Source organism: Mustela nivalis (assembly GCF_964662115.1).
Source record: "Mustela nivalis genome assembly, contig: HAP1_SCAFFOLD_690, whole genome shotgun sequence".
Taxonomy (NCBI): Eukaryota; Metazoa; Chordata; class Mammalia; order Carnivora; family Mustelidae; genus Mustela; species Mustela nivalis.
The window spans coordinates 190089-213249 of record NW_028135973.1 but is presented as its reverse complement, the minus strand read 5'-3'; the positions used below and the strand labels follow the sequence as shown (position 1 = coordinate 213249).

General features: G+C 50.4%; 1 protein-coding gene across 1 annotated transcript in view; it reads right to left on the bottom strand.

Annotated features, from left to right (window-relative positions):
- The window catches only part of USP7 (ubiquitin specific peptidase 7), a 63273-nt gene extending 41251 nt beyond the window's left edge, over positions 1 to 22022 (bottom strand). Inside the window, exon 1 of the mRNA XM_082750114.1 lies at positions 21783 to 22022. Within this exon, the coding sequence (XP_082606240.1) occupies positions 21783 to 21864 (82 nt within the window). The 5' untranslated portion in view covers positions 21865 to 22022. The remainder of the gene's footprint in view (positions 1 to 21782) is intronic.
- Between the last annotated feature and the right edge of the window lie 1139 nt (positions 22023 to 23161).

The following is a 23161-nucleotide window of genomic DNA, read 5'->3' as shown; positions in this document are numbered from 1 at the left end:
AAAGATAAAACCTTCTGCTGCCCAACCTGAGATGGTCCCAATGCTCAAACCTGGGCTGCCACCCCCAAGCACCCATCTGGTTGAGCCTGTCCTGACCAACACAGGCAGGAGCTCCTCTGGCCATTCCAGAGAATGTGGATGAGGTGGCTTGGTTTTATTATTGTTTATTACTATCTGGCTCCTCAAGACTGGGTGGCCAGATTGGCAGCATTGTAAACAACGAAACCACGGCTTAACACCGCTACTCTCAAGTGCTCTGGTTTTATGGCTTGTATGATTTTATGTACAATTTGGCCACATGCAACTCCCATGAGGGTGACTTCCAGGAGGCAGTCCTGTCCTACTAACCAGGGACTTCCTTGGTCCTCCACCTCTGGTGGGTCACTGCAGGGCCCAAAGGCAGTGCTCGCACAGCTTCTCTAAGTCACGGGGCCTGACAGTTCAAAGCAGACCCACTGTGTTGAGACCTGACAGACAGCTCTACACTCTGAAATAATCCAGATTTAAATTAGGTATATAAAAATAAAATCCCCAAAGACAGTCACATATGAATTTGTGCTCCTTAAATGAAAACATTTGTTTGGGGCCTCCAGTTTGGCTTGATTATGCAAAAATCATCAGTTCCCAAGAGGATCGCCCTGCCAGTCACATCACACACTCTGGTGACTGGTGTGAATGCCGGCAGGCACCAAGAGGGGCTACCATCTGCACGACTGAAGAGCCCATAATTATGTCCGTGCCGCTGGTGCACACATACCGTCTTGTTCCACAGAAAAAGAGAAACGGCATGATCTGCTAGCTTGTATAGAAGAAACCACTTGTGGGAAAGAAAAGGAAGTCCCGGCATCCCCAGCAAAGACTGAGCTTCAGGGAAGCCACAAGACTAAGGTAGGAAGTACTTGTATCACACCATGGCCAAAGGATTAATATCCAGAATACACACAGTTCCTAAAACTCAACAAACAGCCCAACTACAACAAATAAGAAATTCAAAAAAAATACAAACACCTAATATATATGCTCAACTTCCTAACTAAGGTGATACCACTTTTTATCTACCAAATTAACAGAGAAAAATACTGGAAATGCCCACTGATGCGGAGGGTCTCATAAAATCAGCGGTGTCAAACGGCTGTCAACTATTCGACCCAAAGGCTGTATGTATTAAAACCAAAAAGCCAAATACCCTTTTACTCGAATGTCATTCCTAGGAATCTATTCTAAAGAAAACCAGCATTCATCCCCAAAGATCTCCACTACGCATACCATTTCCATTTTCTTTTTTAAGATTTTATTCATTCATTTATTTGATAGAGAGAGAGAAAGCACAAGCCGGGGGGAGGGAGAAGCTGACTCCTCGCGGAGCAGGGATCCCAATGGGGGGGGGCTTGATCCCAGGACCCAGGGACCATGACAGCCAAAGGCAGATGCTTAATCGACTGAGCCACTCAAGCACCCCGAAGCATCATTTTTTTGAGAAAAGTTAAAAACATAAATGCCCACTTATAGGCATATTAAGGATTACATACAGTACAACATGTCCAGAACAGGCAAATCTATAGGACGCTGATTAACGGTTGTCTGGGTTGGGGGCGGAAGGCAGGAGGGGTCCTGACTAGGGACTGCAAGAGTTTCTTTTTGGCCTAGGAATCTTGCAAAACTGTGGTGACAGCTGCACAACTAAAACAACTTTTTTATGCAAAAATTCACTGCACTGTACCTGAAATGAGTGAAGTACAAGGTGAATTAGACGTTGAGGAAGCTGTATTTAACAAGATGGAGATGGGGCAGCGGGCTGGCTGTCCGGTGGGTATCTGCCTTCAGCTCGGGTCATGATCCTTGAGCCCTGCTCAGCGGGGAGCCTGCTTCTCCCTCACCCCCACCCCCGGCTCATGCCCACTCTCTAATTAATAAATATTTAAACAAACAAACAAAAATACTGGGGAGACAGAACGAAACAGAAACAGGCCGCTCTGCACGGGGACAGAGCTCCACAATCCCAGCTACTTCCAAGGGCTCCGCATACTGAGCGACGTGCACGACAGAGTCTGCGCAGCTGGAACACACTTGCTCCACTTTCTGCATTTTTTCTCTAAAAAGAGTATTCAACATTTTGGTATTTTGAAACTTCAACTATCTAACAGAATTCACTTACGTGCGGATATTCACTCTCACTCAGGCAGTCTTAAAGAAAGTGAACTAGAGGAAGGGGGAATGCCCACCCCGAGAGGGGTCACCAACGAAGGCCTACATACATTAGGTACACAACGCTTCCTTCTGAGGAACGGAGTCTTTCTTCCTTGCCTTCTTGCTTCTGTATTGTTTGTATGAATGGTTCAGAGAACATGTACAACCTTCAAACGAAGTAAACACACACACAGAGCAAAGCAACCCGGGGTATAAAAGGTACAAACCAAGTCCTGCCTAAGGCATGACATCAGCCCAAGAGTGCGGAGGAGACGCACCAGCAGCACATCTGGAACTGGAAGAGACTGGGAGTCCTACAACAGTCCCGGACTACGTGTGGCCTGGAAAGTCTGTTTACACTTTGGCAAACGGCAGCAACTTCTTAAATGTCCAGATTTTTCTTAAGAACTAGATTTTTTTAAAAAGGAATCTAGGGACTGGGGATGAGGTCAAATGCAGAGTAGAGATTTTAAGCACTCTCGATTGTCCTAATTAAAAACTTAAAAAAAAAAAAAAAAAGAGTAGCCAGAAAGAGTCATTTCAAATAGGTAACTCTATTTGAATAAAACCACAAACAGCAACCTAGAAGGGCACCTGCCTGGCTCAGTTAGCAGAACAAGGGGCTCTTAATCTTGGTCAGGGTCAAGAGTTAGAGCCCCACGTTGGGCACAGAACAAACTTTTTAAAATAAACAAAAAAATAAACAGCAACCTAGGACAGAACACTAAGTTGTTTCTGGTTTCTTTACGCACTGGTGCAGGGAGACTACCACTTACCACACCTCCTCCTCAACCTCCATATTATAGGGGACCCACAGGGCTATGAAGAAACAGTCACAATTAATACCTTTTAAACCACTAGTGGCCACAGAAATTGTTTAAAAGTTCCTGGGAGGAAGACTAGCTTCTCAGAGAACAGCAAAGAAAATCTGGTTTTGTTTAAAAAACAAAAACAAAAAATACGGGGAGGAAACACTTCCATCTACAAACCAGTAGAGACCTCGACCGTCTGCTGTGCGCAAGCAACATCTCCTGTGAGAACTGGACATTCAAGATGGAAGGGTCAGCAGAACAGGACACCATGTTCATAGACTGAAAGACTCCTTCCTACTCAAGATACCAGCTCCACAAATTCACCTTTATGTTTGAACACAATTCCAACCAGACTCCTAAAGATTTTTTTTTTTTTAAGATTTCATCTGTTTACTTGACAGAGAGATCACAAGTAGGCATAGAGACAGAAGCAGGCCCCCTGCCAAGCAGAGAGCCCAATGTGGGGCTCGATCCCAGGACCCTGAGATCACGACCCAAGCCAAAGCCAGAGGCCCAACCCACTGAGCCACCATGAACCTCGAAGATTTTTTTTTTTACTTACAGATGATTCTAAGTTTTTATGGAAAAATGAACAGAATATAGCAAATGAAGCAATTTTGGAGAAAACACGGTCTGAGGAATTACACCACCTGATTAAACTCACTCTAAAGCTTCAGTAATCAATACGGCAACCAGAGTAATGACAAGGCGTGTTGTCTCAGCAAAGGGATGAGCACACAAATGGCACAGGAGAGCCCAGTAACAGACCTACACAAATGTTACTGTTCTTGACAAAGGAGTAAGCCATTCCACGGAAAAGGGATGGTCTTTACCACCTATGGTCCAGGAACAACTGGACATCCACAAGCCACAAAAAAAAAAAAAAAAAAACCCTTCAACCCCATAACTTACACAAAAATTAACTCATAACGGATCTCAGATACAAATATAAGATGTAACACTCTAAGACTTTCAGAAGAAAACACGTGTGGTGGGGCGAACAATCCATACAAGAACACTTTGACAAACTAGACTTCGCTTTTCAAACTGCTCCAGAAGGACACCGTTATGAGAAAGGACTAGCTACAGATTAGGAGAAAACGCATGTGCGTCACCTCCCTGACAAAGGAGGCGCGTCCCCAACAGATAATGAGCTCCCCTCTTGACAGCAATAAAACAACCCAACACTCGGACAGATACTTGAAGCACAACACAGAGACAGCAAACGAACACCGGCAGAGTTGTCTGCCCGGCATCTGTGAGGTGTGCGCACATCAGAACCACAGTAAGATACTACTGCCCACCTGTAAGGGTGCTGACAAGGCTGCGGATCAACTGGCTCTCCAGGCACAGATGAGGGACGCATGATGGCACAGCCGCCCGGGGAGTTTCCCGTAAGGTCAACCATACTGTGCCACATGATCCAACACTTCTGCACCTTACTCCAGAGAAAGGAAAACTCACGTCCACACAAAAGCTGCCACAAAGATTTCGAGGGGCATCATTCCTAGTGGCCCAGCTCTGGAGGCCAGCCAGACGTCCTTCAGTGGCAGCAGGGAATGCACTTACACGGGAGAACAGCTCAGCCACAGACAGAATGGACCATTCAAACACCTACCTCGGACGCTACTCTGAAGAAAGCAGCCAGTCTAAAAGGTTACATGCTACACGATTCCATTTACACAACATCTGCAAAATAGTGAGGGACTGAGGACACATCTGTGATTGCCAGGGGTCTGCAGCAGGGGAAGGCATGACTACACAGAAAAAGCCCAAGGTTTCGGGCCGAGGGAACTGCTCTGTATCCTGACTGCAGCAGTGGTCACATGAAGCTGTACAGGTGTTAAATTCACAGAAACCCCCCAACCACCCCCGCCAGAGTCAGTTTTATTTTATAGTAATTTAAAAAAACAAAAGGGGGGGGGTGCCTGGGTGGCTCAGTGGGTTAAAGCCTCTGCCTTCGGCTCAGGTCATGATCCCAGGGTCTTGGGATAGAGATCCACATCGGGCTCTCTGCTCAGCGGGGAGCCTGTTTCCCCCCACCCCACCCCCTGCCTGCTTCTCTGCCTACTTGTGATCTCTGTCAAATAGATAAAAACAAAATCTTAAAAATAGGTGGGGGGAAATCACCTGTAGGGCAGAAAGAAGAAATAATTTACTGACTCTATTTTTTTTTAAGATTTTAATTTATTAATTTGACAAGAGAGAGAGATCACAAGCAGGCAGAGAGAGAGGGAAGCAGGCTCCCCGCTGAGCAGAGAGCCTAATGCGGGAGTCAATCCCAGGGTCCTGAGATCATGACATGAGCTGAAGGCAGAGGTTTAACCCACTGAGCCACCCAGGCGCCCCTACTGGCTCTCTAAACACACACTCCCTTGATATAAAAGTTTCTGATATTTTAAGTACTTGGGAAAAGAGAACTAAAGGATTCTATACAAAAAATATGTACGGTCTGACTCTTCCTTGCCCCCAAGATCTTCATATGGTTTTATACAAAGCAGTACACAAATGTCTGCCTCAAAATTTGCTTTTTCAGGGGAGAGGGAGCCACAAATGTCAAGGAGCCAGGGAAGGGCGACGGGAACAGAACTGAAAGCGCATACGTGCTGAAATCCTGGTCTAAGAACACACGCACCACGTGCCGATGCACTGAGGTACATAAACTAGCTGTGCTGGTTAACAAATCATGTTTAAATCCAGAAAAATTGGGGTGCCTGGGTGGCTCAGTGGGTTGAGCCGCTGCCTTCAGCTCAGGTCATGATCTCAGGGTCCTGGGATCGAGTCCCTCATCGGGCTCTCTGCTCAGCGGGGAGCCTGCTTCCCTCTCTCTCTCTCTGCCTGCCTCTCCGACTACTTGTGATTTCTCTCTGTCAAATAAATAAATAAAATCTAAATAAATAAATAAATAAATCCAGAAAAATTTCCCAATGACTTCCAACTGTTCCATTCATACAAACTACTGGAAAACAGAGAAAATGGGGGGAGGGGGAGATACAAATAAAATAAATATTAACAAGAGGAATGGTAGCTGTTATAAAGGGTTGGGAAGGAAAATAATCAGAATCACCAGTTATTTTTGGCTCAAGTGCTGTCTCTGTGGATTCTTATGCAGTCTGTTAACTCATCTTAACAAAATCATCTTCTATACACCCTTGCATGGGGGTGTCCACACCCCAGTCCCTGGCACCTCCCCACCACAGGGGCCAGCCAACAGCGCCTGCTCCCTCCCCACGGCAGCACCCAAAACAGCTGGGACAGGGGACAGCTACTATGCTGCCCTGATTAGCACCCAACCACACCTTCCCCCATGCTGTCAGTTAGTATCAAGACTTTTCATACACAACCCAAGTCAGAGGTCTCTGTCCCAATTGAGCTTTCTAGAACTGTTAGCCACAACCTTGTTCCCAATTAAGTAACAGCACAAGACTGCCACCGCACATAAACGTGACTTAGGGACTAAATGAATGGTACAGACAAGGTAGATTCAAAGTACAAGACAGGCACCTGGATGGCTTAGTCCCCTAAGGGTCTGACTCTTGATTCCACCTCAGGCCATCCTCAGGTGAAGGTCCCCAGTTCCAAGTTCAGCACAGATCTGCTTCTCCCTCTCTCTCTGCTCCTCCCCAGCTCATGCTTTCTCTCTCTCTCAAATAAATAAATCTCTTTTTTTTTTTTAAGACCAATGAATTTCAATATAATAGAAAAGTTAATTCATAAGGTTTCAAACTGGCACACTGCAATTAACCTTAAGAAGCTACCGAAGTTGGTACAGTATCAAAAAACTGTCACAATTATCTGAAAAGGCTATTAAACTACTGTTCCCTTTATGAACTAGGTGCCTCTGTGAGACTGGATTTTCTATTTCTACTAAAATACACTGTAACTGACAGAAAGCAGAGACAGAGAGAAAGCAGAATCCAGCTGTCTTCTGTTAGGCCAGACAATAAAGACATTGGTAAAAAATATAAAAATAACGCCATTCCCCCATTAAATTTTTTTGTTTTGGAAAATACTTATTTCCTATAAGACATATGTTATTTGTGTTTATCATTCCTCAATAAGCAAGACTCGTCCTAGTTTTAGCTTTTCAGATGGCAATCAACGACAAATGTAATCCCGCCTCCTGATAGCTCTTCAGCGTTCTCATCAGTTTTAAAACTTAACAGGATCCTGATAGCAAAAACTCTGATAGGCCAAAGACCACACCAAATGGCAGATCTATGGTGTGCCAGGTTAGCTAAACCGGAATTACAAGCCCTACTTTGCAGAGTTCCCACCTGGGAGCCACTGTGCCCCAACCTGACAGGCCAGAGCAAGAAGCCCATGTTCCTTTATGCCTGGGGGCTTCTCTGCCTTCTGGGCCATTAGGGCACCTGAAGTCATGAGAGGCTCACAAGGATATGGTTCCAGCTCAGCCTCCCCTACCCTGCTTCCCACTCATCTTCCCTTGTGGACTACATGTCCTATGGACTCCAGCACCAGATCCATTAGCAACGGACTGGCAGCAGCTCCCACAGCTATGCATGGTAAAATCCAGTAAATCGGGGCACCTGGGTGGCTCACTCAGTTAAGCACCTGCCTTCGGCTCAGGTCATGATCTGAGGATGGAGCCCTACATCGGGCTCCCTGCACACTGAGGAGTCTGCTTCTCTCTCCCTCTATACTGCTCCCCCACTGCTTGTGCTCTCCCACTCTTGATCTAAACCAAATAAATAAAATCTTTTTTAAAAAAAATCTGGGGCGCCTGGCTGGCTCAGTGGGTTAAGCCTCTGCCTTCGGCTGTCATAATCCCAGGGTCCTGGGATCGAGCCCTGTCCATCGGGCTCTGTTCGGCAGGGAGCCTGCTTCTCCCAACCCCCCGTCTGCCTCTCTGCCTACCTGTGATCTCTGTCTGTCAAATAAATAAAATCTTAAAAAAAAAAATCAAATAAAATCTTAAAAAAAAAAAAAAAAAACTACCCTCTACTGCCACTCTGCAGCTCTGCTCGAACCCTCAAATGACACGGATATCCCCACCGTGCACCACCCAGTTAATTCAATTTAGTAGTTCTGAAGCGTATGCATAACCACAAAAGTTTCTCCCTTTATTTTTTTAAGACTTTATTTATTTATTTGCAGAGAAAGAGCACAATCAGGGGAGCAGTAGGCAAAGTGAGAAGCAGGCTCCCTGCTGAGCACGGAGCCCTGATGCAGGCAGGGCTCAGTCCCAAGATCGGGGGATCATGACCTGAGCCGAAGGCAGATGCTTAACTGACTGAGCCTCCCAGGCGTTCCCCAAGTCCATTTAAAACATTCTGAAGAAAACCTACTGCAAACGGCAGAACCACGAGCACCAAAGCATCTCCCTGACCCAGCATGAACCACAGCCCAGGTTCTACGCGACGGAGCACGGATCCGACTACAACGTGGAGAAACCTGGGCTGGGACTCTCTGTGCAAGAAGCTGGACACAAGAGACCACATACTGTAGGATTCCATTTATAAGAAATGTCCAGAAGTGGCAAATCTGAAGAAAGAAAAGAGTGGTGGCTGCCGAGACTGCAGGGAGAAGGAGAGTGTCCCAAAAGAATACAGACAGGATTTCATCTGGGAGCAATGAAAATGTTCATAATCTGACTGCTGAGGGTTGCACAACTGCGAACATATTCGAACCCACCGAGGAGCATGCTTTGATGGGGGGGTGGTGATCTAGGAGGATTATGTCTCAACAGAAGTTGCTATTTTAAAAATCATGGTGACTAACACATTTTATTGAAACGACTTATTGCAGAAGGGCAGGTGCAAATCTAATCATTTATAACTGTTACCAAAGCAGGTAAAATGAAGAGTTAGCATTAAACATTGTGGCATGTTCCCATAGGATTGAAACTAAAATGCAAAAACGCAGTACATTGGACTGGCACAGAAAATGACCCAGGCTCTCCGCTGGTCCTCTGACCTCAAAGTGTGATGGGGAGTAAAGCAAAGAAACAGCACATACAATGTGTTAATTACACAACCACGAAAATGTCCAGAAAATACAAAGGTGCTTCTCTTCATCTACCGGAAGCCTTGCCTCTGGCTCTCACTTCCAGTTCCCTGGAACTCACGCGCTCAGCATCCAGGCATCTGTCCCTCACAGCCCACTCCCTAGCACCACCCCAGGCCTGGTGGCTTCCGCACAGCCAATGCAGTCCTCCTCTCCACTTCCAGAACTCCACCTCCTCACCTCCGGGGCACTGTTTCTACTCTGCAGCAGTTACGTGCTCACAGGACCTGTCTGTGGTCCACGGACCCTCCTGAAGTAAAGGCTTATTACTCCTGCGTCTCTGCAGACCGCGCGCCACCAACCCCCTGCCCCAGCCCCGCTCAGTATCTGAGGAGGTAACAGTGAGTTTACCAGCACATCTGCGCTTTGCTGAGCTGGTTTGGGGCAACTTCTTCCTCAGTGATTACAGAAGACCCACCATGCTAGCCCATTCTATTCAAGGCAGCACGCGCCATAGGCAGAGCTAACATCCAGTTCACGGGGAGCATCCCTGCCCCTGCGAATGTTCTGTGCTCTTGGAGACCTTCCATGGCTGTGCCATCCAATACCAAAGCCATGACCCCCGCGTGGCACCCAAGGAGCCCCTGAAAGACAGCTAGTTAGACTCAGAAACTGAGTATTTAATTTTACTTAATCTGAATTAGCTTAAACCTACTCAGCCATGAGTGGCTGCAGTACTGGACGGTCTAAGTCTAGAAACTGCTCCATCTCTCGGAGCCTCGGTCTCTTCATCTGCTGAGGAGGCTTGACACTTTCTGCTCCAAAGCAAAATTCCATGACCAAGTGCCTTCTGATAAAAATACCCAAAATAAACACTGAATTTCAAGAAAAATATAAAGGCCTTAAAAAAAAAAGAAAGAACTTCATTCATCAAAATAGAAATTAGATTATAAATAACAGCCTCAGATTTCCAAGGAAATACTGGCCCTAAAACATTGGGATGTGCAATAGTAGTTCTCCCTCTCCCCATGTACCTCCAAAGTAATTCATAACCAACTCTAAATTGTCCTCAAGACTTAGGAGTATGGCAGCGACCATGCTTTCCACATAACCCCGCGATCCTGGGACTGAGTTCCCCATCAAGATGACCACCAACACCCACCCACAGTGGGTGAGCACACAGACTTGTGGGACTGGCATCGGGTAACATGACGTTCATCTCAGAGATCACATGCGCGCACACATCCCCAACTAGGACACCCATGAGCCACCTCCCTCATCTGCACCTTCTCTAGACACTCCCAAGTCAACCAGCTTGAAAGCCTGAATATTGCCAGGGTGCCGCTCAGTGTGGCAACAGCTACCTGGGCCATCAATGCGTGTTACCCATCATTCCGGACATCTTCACTCCTGGCCACATCCTTTGAGGCCAAAACTTGTGTCCCCTATCTTCCTCTTTTTTCCCCGAGAAACTCAAGCACAAACCATGACCAATAAATATCCTGAATCTATTACCTGTAGCATGAGGGAAGTCATCCATCTGATGTCATGTCCAAAAACGCACACTTTTAGAGGGAATTATAGAAATGAAAGATCCTGTTCTCACACAGTGCAAGGTCTTATGTTGTGCTGTGTGGGCAGAGGGGACGTTCATGAAAACAGACCAAAAGGCCACACTGGCTTGAGCTTTCTTTACTCAACAGGCAAAGACTAGCTAACACTCAACCATGTAAGGGCTTCTTTATTTAAAACTGCTCTGTTGGGGCACCTGGGTGGCTCAGTGGGTAAAAGCCTCTACCTTCGGCTCAGGTCATGATCCCAGGCTCCTGGGATTGAGCCCCACGTCGGGCTCTCTGCTGGGCAGGGAGCCTGCTTCCCCCTCTCTCTCTGCCTACTTGTGATCTCTATCATAAATAAATAAAATCTTAAAAAATAAATAAAAAAATAAAACTGCTCTGCTACAGGTTTGGACTGCTACAATCACTTTTCAAAGCAAACATGCTTCCCAAAGTAGCCTACACACACACACACACACACACACACCTATATACATATACACACAAACATTCTTTAATTCCCTGTCATGGAAAGAGACCCGAAAGGAAAATATTCAAAATATGCCATAAAAGCAATGCCACAAAGCTAGCTGGCAGCTAATGAAGCAAGAAGAGTGGCCACCCAGGTCACCCCACTTCTTCCAGCCCCTGCTTCCTTAAGGAATCCGGGGCTCTGGTACCCAGGTCCGCAGAATCAGGGACTCTGAAATGCGGGATGTTTGCGCCCTGAGCCGCCGCTAAGCCTTCTCAATTTCTCATCACTCTGCATACCCAGAGTTCTGAATGGTTTGCTTTGGGGATGATTTCATTTCAGCTCAGGATCTTATTATAACCTGTTACTGAACACCTGATACAGTTACTTCCATTCTCTAAGGGGGGAGGCAGACTCTACCTGTGAAGACATACCATTTTGCTCTGGATCTTCTTATGCCCCCAAATTCCTCTTGCTGAAGCGTACATGCGGCCCCAGCCTATTTTGGCAGTGAGCTACTTTATATATTCAAAGCATGTGGTGAACCACACAAAAACGTTCAACTCGGAAGGCCAACTGCAGCACAGCGCTTTGGGGTGGTGAGGTAAGCAACGCGGGAGAAGGCAGCACAGGGGTGTCACTAAGAAGCAGTAACCACAACTTCTATGACCAATGGGGCCTACTGGATATGACGACTTGTAAATGGCTGTGAAACCAGACTGCACGGGTTCAAATCCTACCACTGACCCTGAGGATGACACAGTGCCTGGGCTCGCTCTGCTGTGAACCAGGGATGACTGCACATCTGAGAGCTGTAGTAAGAAGCGTGTGAGTTAACACACGGACAGTCTGGCACACAGTGAGGAGCCCTCAGTGAGCGTGAGCTGCCACACACTCATGGAGCGGCTCCAAAGCCTCCTACAGGTTTGGGGCCAGCTACATATATCGGGCACACACCTGCTGCTTCTCACCCACTTCCCCGGATCCTGCATTATTTTCTGGTCGCTGCTCCAAAGGATTACATAAACAGTGGCTTGAACAACGTACATTGATTCTTTTACAGTTCTGGAGATTAGGAGACTGAAAAAGGGGCTCACTTGGCTCTCATCAAGGTGTCAGCAGGACTCCCTTCTGGAAGCTCCAGGGGACAATCTCTTTTCTTGCCTTTTCCAGCTTCTAGAGACCTCCCCCATTCCTCGGTTCCCCTTTTCATCCTCAGAGCCAGCAACCGCCTCCCCACCCCCTCCCACCCCACACCACCCAACCTGGACCTGGACCTGCTCCTTTCACATATAAGGACCCTTGTGATTACACTGGGCCCACCTGGGCGGCACTGGATAATCTCCTCATCAGGGATCTTTAATCACCTTTGCCATGTACGGGAGTACATTCACAGGCTCTCGGGATTGTGACATGGACATCTGTGGGGGACATTATGCCACCCACCACAGATCCTAACCCTCTGCAATAGACGCACAGCTCCCGATCTGACCAACCTTATCATGCCATTCTACATCAGCCTCTGACCACCCCAGCAGTCCCTACCCAAACCAAGCTGTGTCCTCTCCTCGACAAAGCGGCAGCGACCCACACCCCTCCCCAGGGGAGCCAGTCCTGTCCCTTCTTTGTGGCACAGACCCCCTCCTCTCCACCACTCCTCAGAGCCCTCCCCTGAGGGCCTCCCCTGCACATGGGTTCCAGGAACCCTCACTCAGGCAGTCACACCCCGGGGTGCCAGCACTACACCAGTTGAGATGGGGATCCAAAATGTCTGTCCTGCAAACCGGGCTCTTTGAGCACCACAGCAAGCAAAGCCTGCGGCCACAGGGTGTAACAGAGTCAGAAGCAAGGCTCCATCCCAGAACCAAACAAGCAAGCAGAAAGGACAATGCTAAAACAAACATGCCCTGCACAGAGTCCGCAAACTGGTGTCCTTCTGTGGACCAAAAGCACAATGAAGAACCAGCATAGAAACTTTCCAGCAATCTGACTTTCCCCCAACACCAAAGCATGGGACAGTAAGGGTGTGGTCAAAGCAGTGTGGCACACCACATGGGGGACCATGTCACACCTTGGGAGAGTCTAGTGTTCATTTAACTGTAACCCAAAAGTAGGTGTCACCCACAACCATTTCTCTCTGAATGAAAGGTAACTTAGCGGGGCGCCTGGGTGGCTCAGGGGGTTAAGCCGCTGCCTTAGGCTCAGGTCATGATCTCGGGGCCCTAGGATCGAGTCCCGCATCAGGCTCTCTGCTCAGTAGGGAGCCTGCTTCCCTCTCTCTCTCTACCTGCCTCTCCGTCTACTTGTGATCTCTGTCAAATAAATAAATAAAATCTTAAAAAAAAAAAAAAAAAGTAACTTAGCTTTACGTTTGTTTAATAGGATACAGGTGAAACTGTCCAGAGAAAACTTCTGGAAAACCACCCTCCCCCCAATTCTCATGAGTATACCTCCACAGCGGTGGGCTCACAGGAGTTTCAGCAAAACAGAAATGGCCTACGAGTAGTAAGACATGCTGTCCATCCAAGCAGGAAGCAAGATTATTTGTTACTTTAAAAACTACTGCTGTATGCTGCATTCCTTCAAAGTGTGCATGGAGGCTTTCAATAGAAGGAAACGGCTATTTCACACAAAACTGTGTTTGGTTACCATGTTGGAACGCCACAGTTACAAATGTAATCGAGTTTCTTTATATTAACAGCCTATACACACAACTTCAATGAACTTAACAGTTTCTGCAATTTTCTTTTTCAATATGTGTTTGTTCTAATAACTGATTTCAACAGTTAACTTTACATTTGCTGACTTTAATAATCAAATGGGGCTTGTTTTGTGGTTCTATTTTATTTCACTTAAGTAATTTTTTACACTGTATTTCTAGAAAATACGGTTTAGAAATTGTCCATAATGGACTAGAAATTTAGGGAAGAAACCTGGTTCTTCACCACAAATAACCAGAGAAACCTTGCTGTATAGGGCTTGCCCCAAAGAACTATTTTATTCATTTTACTTGAATTTTCCCAAGACATACTGTAGTTTCAATGAAATACCAATGCTACCTGAGACCCCTCCAGCCTGAGACCCCTCCACGATCTGAAGAGAGACCGTGTAGGCCAGCTCTGGCCACTGACATTCTGCCATTGATGGACATGCCCTGGACCTGCCCTGCCCAAGGTGGTGGCCACCAACTACATGTGGCTATTCAACACTTGAAATGTGGCCAGTCAGTTGAGGAATGCTTTTTGTTTGTTTGTTTTAATGGAAGCCCTACACCCACTGTGGGGCTTGAACTCATGACCCTAGATCAACAGTCACACGCTCCACCGACTGGACTGAGCCAGCTGGGTGCCCCAATTTTATTCCAATCCCAAAATCGCTGCCCCGCGGCTAGTGGCTACCACATCGCACTGCACAGGTCCTCATCCTAACATGGCATCTCCCCCTGCCCCCCACATGAAAACAAGTGGATTTCTGGAGAAAGATGGGTCTAAAGTTGGAACATGACCTCGGTTTGTTCTCATCAGAACCAGGAGACCTCAAGAGCGTCAGAGAATGAGGAATCCTTCCGGCAAGGGCAGCACACTGTTCCCTCCCAGGAGAAGCAGCTCCTTAGCCACCGCAGCTCCCAGTCTTGAGAGGGAGGGTCAGCCCAAAGGCTCAAGAAGGGGCCACAACACCCTGCCCGCCTCCCCCTCCAGATGCTTCCGAGGGCATTCTGCTAGTCCACCCTCTCTGTATACCCTCTCAATCCTTAACACAATCCTCAAAATACACGAGAGCATGGCTGAGAATCGTTGGGGGCGATCCTTACAAGTGTCTGATGCTTACAAGACAGCAATGTGGACTGAGGAACGTTTTTAACCACTGCACATAGTTTCTGCGAGTAACGTCTCCCCCGGGGCTAGAACGTAAGACGTACTGGACGGGGGCAGGAAGAAGCACGAGGAAAAGCTGGGCGCTGCAGCCACAGGAACAGTGGAGAAGGCTTACAGGTACTTGTTTGACAACAGCCACTGCACAGGGTCAATTAAGCGCCTTGAGACAGAAGGTATTCCCAAAAGTGCATTGATGAAATACACCTGCAACCCCAGCCGCACGGCTCTTACGCCTGCTTATAAGGGGCCCTCGAGCAACCCGGTTTGCTCAGCAGACGCATCGGAGCAACAGCTCGTGGCTTCCCCTGAAAAAGCCCCCATCAACTCCTCAAAGTACTAGGAATCGGGTGGCCGAAGGGAGAGCAGAGAGAAGTTAGAAAGCCACCCAGACACCCTGGGGCTTATCGTGCTCTCCAACAGAGGTCACCTTAATACCCTCATACAACCAATTTCCACACCAGAGGCAGTTTAGCAACTCGCTGTGAGAGCCAGACCTTGCCCAGGTGGGTACTCGGAGGGCTGGCACCTAACGCAAGACACTGCCCTACCGGTCTCAGGACGGCAGGAAAACCGATTTAGTCACCAGCATGGAATTCAAACCAGAGACAGCCCTGGGTTTTGATATTCTGTGCCAGGCAGGAAAATCACAAAAAACAGTTGTGGTCACACAAGGGAACCTTTCTATCTACAGCTTTTAGATTTTCAATGACACTTCCCCCGCCCTCCCCCAAAAGAACAGAGGACCACCACCTTGAGACTTGGACTCAAGTTTCTCAACACTCACGCTTCAAACACTGGGTAAGCTAAAGCCCCCTCGGGCCAGGTGTCCTGGGCGCTTGTAAAAAATACCCGAGCATCTCCGACCCTATGAGCAGCTGTGACCTCAGAACGGAGGGCTACACCCCTCATGGCTGCCCTCAGAACTGAACTGTCTACAGAAAGCCCAGTGAGGGCCCAGCCCACACCGGGCACGGAGCTCTGCACTCACTGTAACCCCTGGAGGTTCCTCTCCCCAGCTCTCCTCAACCTGACCAGGACAACTACGTGCAGTGACACCACTTCTCAGGGTGTGTTCTCCCAGACGCCACTCTCCTGCCAGTCTCTCGTTTAGCCATGTCGTCACCACGTTCTGGAAGCATTCAGCTCTTGCCCAGGTCAGTGTATTTCATGACATAAGAAACTTTCTCGTTACCCCCATCCCCTACTCCCACGCTGAATTCACCAGCCCTCGGAGGTAGGCCTGCTTCTCTTGAAGAGAATTTCAACACGTCTGACTTCTCAACTCAACGCCAAGGCATGTGTTAACTTACTAGAAAGATGGCATAACTGACTCTTGCCTACGCATGACACTCAAAATCCTGCTTCCTCCAACTTTCTGAAGTCCAAATTAGTTCAGAACAAGTTCACGAGCAGGTGACACCGAACATTTAACTGTCACAGTACATGCTAAGAAATACCTGGTTACAACACTTCGTCTCCGGAGTAAGATCCTTTCAGCTTGGAAATCAAACAGAAATACCCAGGCTACATACATACTACTCATCCACAAAAGCAGAAAGAATGACAAAAACACCTTTCAAAATACTCGGAAGAAACCTTCAGTCATTTAAGGAAGTCCATCAATGCCCTGTCTGGAAAAAAGCTTTTCCTTCCAAAAGGATCAAAAATGCCACTTGAGGGATGCCTGGGTGGCTCAGTGGTTTAAAGCCTCTGCCTTTGGCTCAGGTCATGATCCCAGGGTCCTGGGATCGAGCCCCACATCGGGCTCTCTGCTCAGTGGGGAGCCTGCTTCCTCCCCTCTCTCTGCCTGCCTCTCTGCCTACTTGTCTGTCAAATAAATAAATAAATAAATAAATAAATAAATAAATAAAAAAGAAGCAACTTACCTTCAAGACAATGACACTGAATTAGCAGCTTATGGAAGCAAAATGGGTTCACTTTACTGAGGCTTTCTCTTCCAAACACCTCCTTGCCAGCCAGCCAGCCAGCCAGCGCCTGTTCTACCACTTAGACTTAGAATTGCTGTTTCCTGAATGAGGATCTCCCACAAGTACAGTGGACCAAAAAAAGGATGCCTTCCACACAGACCACCGCCAAGGAAGAGGCAGGTTCACGTGTGGTGACCGCATCATCTACAGGACTCTAATGCAAGCCAAGCAGCTGAGACGACGTTTCTGGTGTAGAAGGTGGCACTGGAACAGGTTCTGAACCACTGTCCTGGGGTATCTGTTCTGTTTGCATTCCAGAAGGGAGAGGCCACCAAAGCCAGGGCTGCCCCCATGAAGCACTAACCTGCGTGTGCTTGGAGCTCAAAGCACAAAGAAAGCCCAGGCCAAGTCTGAGGATCCCGATGGCCCAGCCTGGACTGCACGAGTTCCCACATCCAGGGAAAACAGCCCACCTGCGCCCTCCTAAGCAGGGGGAGGTGACAGGGCACAGCAGGCCTGTGGGCAGTCCATTTTCATAGGCGTGTGAGCTTTCGGAACGATGGAAGCAGAAACCAGTAAGAAGGTTGTTGCAAAGTCCCAGCATGAGGCAACAGGGGCCTCCTTTAGGGTGGTGGCTGGAAAACCAAAAGGGCTTCGTAACAGGAGGTGGGGACCCAGGGAAGGATGCAAGGCCGACTCCCAAAGTCTGGAGACGCAGTGACCGGATTCTCCACTCCAAATTCATCACTAGATGCTTGAGAAGTTTTCCAAGAACAAGAATACACTCATCGGAGGGCTACACAGCTCAGCACACTTCAGTGCCCGTATCACAATGCCCCAGACCCCCTGGTCTCCTCCATTACCCACTTCATGTTTCTTAAAATATTAAGCCATTCATCTTAAGTAACTATTGAGGCATCTCAAGTGCAGGATTCCATAATGGTGCTTAAACTGAGGCTCATTATGTTTTCTTCCTAATCCACATGAAGACAAAATTCCTGTAGGGCACTATCTTCACACCACCCCAAATCCCAACATGCTCCGTTCCTAAGTAGATCCCTTCCTCGGGTGCGAGACACTTTTACGAGGGCTTTGTCCCTCCTCCCTCACAATTACCTTACAAGATAGGACTGACCTCCTTTTGGACGATGCAGGAAAACTGAGGCACCCAGAGCTTAAGCAATGTGCCATTAGGTCACACAATGAAAAGGCAAAGTCCACACTCAGACGCGGGCCTGGCCGGAAGCCTGTGCTCAGGCACCACACCGCCCCGCCACGAGGAGCTGTTGTTTACTCAACAGCCCCTTTCTTCCTTTCCGCAAAACTAATCCCAAGAAAATAAAAATGAAGGAGGAAATTATTTGCTTTCTTCCGGTATTTGCGGTTATCAATCTTTTATTTGTTCACCGATAATCAAAATCAGCAGCCTGAGAAACTGCGGAGGGGCGATGCCCGTGGGGAGTAACTTCCAATCCTATCAAAACCTGACAAGCTCAGAGTCAGATGTTTCTAGGTCTGGCCTAATTTCTTCTCTATTTCTTCTGGGTTTTCAGAGTTGATTTTCATTTCGTAGCCTCCAAGAGTTCTTTTACCAACCAAAACTAACAGTGAGAGAAAAACCAAGACTCTCATATTCTGTGATTTTTGTCTCGTTACGGTGCTATCTGAAGAGGAAACCTGCATTTTAGAATAAAATGCACAGGTTTGGTTTATCCGGGTGCATGTGTGCAAGCAACTCACTTTCTACTCTCAAACCTGCTCCAGCAGCACAGTAACTTGAAACTCCACCTACCCTCAGGAGTTTAAAAGAAACACAAACCCACCGGGCTGCTGCCCCCCAGACAGAAAACACAGATGTCAAAGATGAATTCTTTGCAAAAACTGCAGATGACTCACTGATCTGCTCCCAGCTTGGGGTCCTGAGAGCAGGGGTCTGAGTATTGTACAAAAAAAGTCAAACAAAACTGTCTGTCCCCATTAGTCTCAGAGATTACACCGTGAAACACAGACTGCTCACGCGGGCAGGGCAGAAGAGCCAGGGAAGGAACATCAGGGTACTTACGTTTGAGCCAGCCAGTCTATGTACAGGAACAAGGCCTTGGGAAAACTTCCTGTTGCCTGGACCCGGCATAACAGACCAGATTATCACCTCTGCAAGTACTCAGGGGGCAGAGGGCTGCACAAGTCACTCCTTCAGCCCCTCGGACTGCACCGCCTCGGAGTTAGATAATGAATAAACTGCTAAGCAAATTCCTGCCTGGCCAGACCCAGGAATGCCACTGCTCCACAGCTCTGCGTGCCTCCAGCCCTGAAACGTGGGGCTCAACTGCTCCAGGCCTCGCATGTGGTCCGACCCCGGTGAACTGTCAGCACGTTCCCCCAGCCCCTTCCTCTTTGCCCCTCACCCTTCATAACTCTCCCAACTGCTAAGAACGAGCCATCTTTAAAATAACTAATCCCCGAGCGTTGTTGTTCTCCCGTGGATAGGCTAGGACTGTGCACTGCGCAGAGTTCAGTCGAAAGCAGATGCTATCCCAATAAAGTGAAGCAGGAGGAGAGCAAACTAACATTGACCTATTGATAGGAAAAAACCAACCAACCAAACCAGTCTCCCAAGCTCCTTCGAAACCTGCCCTGCCCTCAGGAGGGGTGGGTAGGATGCTCTTCATTGACAAAGCCTGCCTTTCCTCATGCCCATCAGAACCCTAACAGTTTGCAGCTGATGATTCGACTGGACTCAGGGCAAAGACACCCAACAGGTTCAAGGTACTACCACAGCCCAACATATGAGGCCAACTAGAGTTGATATTCACTAAATTCCACTCCTCTGGCTTTTTAATACCAAGGTTTCTTTCATGCTTTCCGATCCTCAACTACAGTATCTAAACCTAGCACCACGTTTTTGCAGTGAGAAGGCTAAGAAAGGCTGGCACAGGCAGCTTTCTAAACCACACACCTGTGGGTGCTCACAGAGCGCTGACAATCGTGACAATCAGAAGTCCTACAGAGACAAGGTACCTTCTGCATAATGAATGTGGGACACAGGTCCACTCAAAAGAACCCAGTTTCTTAAGTTTAAGGAATCAGCATTACTAACTGCAACCTTCACCAACCACTTTTGAGATTTTAGTGCATCCCCACATTAATGATTTTAGGAGTGACCTTTCCAAAGCGAACTTTGATGATAAAAAAATAAAAGCCCAGGAGAAAAGAAAGTAGTCTGGGAAGCATGCATGGACTTCTGAAACCTCTTCCACCACCCTTCTACACACCCCAATCTTACAGAAAAGTCCTTGGAGCTTGTGGGCAGGACTCGTTCCCCCAAACACACAGCTCTGTCCCAGAAACAGGCTCTTCAGCGATGTCGACGTTTATTACTTCTCACCCGTGTTCAAAAACACTTGGAAAGTGATGAGACAGTGGACATGGGACATCGTATGCCACCACTAATGGACTTTTGTCTTGATGGACTGATATTCACGAAGGAAACTGAACAACGACCCTTTTTGTTACACCGCATAAAAGGAATATACAAAATTGTCTCAACAACATATTCCTGTGACTGGCTGTTTTAATCACATGTGCCAAAAGCTCTGGGGAAGCTACTGCCTTGCTGAGGCCAACCAAGATACACAGCCCAGGGCCGTGGTGTGGACTCTGCTCTCCTGTCCCCCATTACTGCCATTGTTAAGTGCCACTGGGAAGCGCTTTCTGCAGGCATTTCCATCGCTTTGCGTCCTGCAATCCAGCAAGCCATTTTTTTCAGTGAACATCGAGTTACCAGCAGTAAGTTATTCACAGGGGAATACCAGACATGGGTAAGCGTTCCCCCCAACCAGGGTGCAAGGCCCCCACACGTGTACCCACTCCACAGGACAAATGGTGCTTTGCCTCCGCTCCCTGAGCAAGGTTCCATTCATTTACACAACCCGAGATCCCCGTTCAAACCAAGTTAAGAACATTCACTGCTCCGCACACTCAGGTACCCCCTCTGGACTCCTGCCAGTCTCACCCCTCGACGTACGTAAGAAAGCTATCTTTTAAGACTTCTTTGCCTTTGCCCTTAAAGTAGTTGGGGCCACGAGAAATAAAAGATGCCTTCCAATGACCACCTCCGCCGGAGCCATGTAAACCCAAGACTCTTTACATCAAACCTTTACAACCAAGACCTCGTATCTCAAAGTACTTGGGAACACTGCAGGCACAGGGGCCGGAAATTTAGTTACCTCTGGAGTCAGCTTTGATTCGGGTGTAGGTAGTCATGTGCAGCGAGGGCTTTCGCGTAGTTTCAAACACACACCTGGCCGGATGCTGACTGCACCGCACAGAGTGGGACACCACACGGCCCCCACAAAAGAGGTAACTTAGAAACGAAGAGCGCGCGCGCGGCTCAGAACTCGGGGGCCAGTCCATAGGCTGAGAACATGTGCCTTCCTTGCAGGTGTTTCAAAATGAAGCCCGACGCTAGGAAGTGGCGTTTTAAAAGCGATCCGGGGGAACGCCTCGCAGCCCCGGCGGGCTCTCCCGGGAAGCGCACGAGAGCAGGTGCGGACGAGCCCCGCGTCCGCGGAGGGCCAGAGCGTTCCCTGAGCTCGCCGACCGGAACCAGGCCAGACGAGGCAGGCCCCGGGGACGCCCGCGAAGGGGCACGGCCCCCCGCAGCCCGGCTCCCGACCCGGCGGCCGCCAGCGGCCAGAGCACGCCTCGTCCCTGGGCGGCCGGGGCGCCCTAATTCCCAAGCCCGGGCTGCGGGCGCTTTGTGCCGGGAGGCGCCCCGGACAATGAGCCGGGCAGGGGGCCGCCGACCGACCCCCGCGCGCGGGCCCGGCATGACGGTGCAGCCTCGCCCGGCCCGGCCAGGCCCAGGCCCGCGGCCGCCGGGGCCTGCTTAAAGATGGCGAGCCCCTCGCGTGGCTCCCGCGGCTCCCCCCGGCCACAATGGAAGGCGCCCCCCGGCCCCGCCGCGGCCGGCCCGCGGGCCTCACCTTCCATCTCCATGTCCTCGGGCTCGCTCAGCTGCTGCTCGCCCGCTTTCTGCTGCTGCTGCTGCTGCTGCTGGTGGTTCATGTCGGCCGCGGCCTGGGCCTCGCCTGCGGCCGGGAGCCCGGGCTGCGGGCCCGGCGGGCGGGCGGCGGCGGCGGCGGCGAGCCGGGGCGGCGGCGGCGGCGGCGGCGGCGGGGCGGCCTCCTCCTCCTCCTCCCGCGCGTCGTCGGCGGCGGCGGCGGCCCCGGGGCGGCCCGCGGCGGGCGGCGGCGGCGGCGGCAGGGAGACGCGCACGTACTTGCTCGCGATTCGCCCAATCTCGGCGCCGAGGCGGGCGGGCGGCCGGCGGGCCGGGCCGGGCGGCCTCGTCGCTCGCTGCGGCCGCCGCCGCCGCCGCCGCCGCCGCGGGGCCCGCCTCCCGCCGCCGGGGCCGGGGCCGGGGCTGCGAGGCCGCGGGCCGGCCGGGGGCGGAGGGCGGCCGGGCGGGGGCCGCGGAGTCAGCCCCGCCTCGGGCCGGGCGCGGCGGGAGGGAGGCCTGGCCGGCCGCGGCGGGCCTGCGGGGCCTGGGGCCGGCGGGAGCGGCGGCGGCGCGGGCGGGTGACGGGCCGGCCGCGCTCGGGGCGCTGCGGCCTCCGCCTCCTCGGCGTCGTCGTCGGGGCTCCGGCAGCGGACGCGGCGCCCGGCGACTCGGCTCGGCTCGCTCTCAAAATGGCGGCGGCGTGAAATGTCACATCCGCATGGGGGGCCCGAGAGCGAGCGAGCGAGCGAGCGGAGAGCGGGCGGGCGGCGCAGGGAGCGGGCGGGCGGGCGCCGAGCCGGAGGGCGGAGCGGGAGCGGAGGGCGGAGCAGGGGAGGCGGAGCAGGGAGCGGCCCGCCCGCCGCCCGCAGCAGCCACGGCCGCCTCGGCCCGCCCGCTGGCTCGGGCTCCCGCTCCCGCGGGGCCGCGCCCCCCGCGGCCCCCGCGCCCCTCGCGCCCCTCGCGCCGCCCGGCCCCTGAGTCCCCGGGCGCGCCGGTGCGAATGTCCCGTCCTTGGGGGAGGAGCGCCCGGAGCCCGGCCCAGCGCGGGGACCTGGGTTCGCCCCCGCAGACCCGGGGGCCCTCGGAGAGGCAGCCGTGTGACCTTGGGCGTGTAGCTGACCAGGCTGCTTAGAACAGGGTCCGGGACAGAAGTGGGAAGAAGACACGTACCACCAGTGCCTACCGTGGTCCTTAGCACTAGCAGTATTTAACCCCGCACCCCTTCACCGAGCTGCCATGTATACACCTAGAACCTAACGGGCGAGATCTTCTGTTCTCGCTCTAGTCCAAACCAGAAAAGTTGAGTCCCTCGGAACCGGCCCAAATACCTCTTCATCTGGCATTCGTCGGTTCCCCTCACAG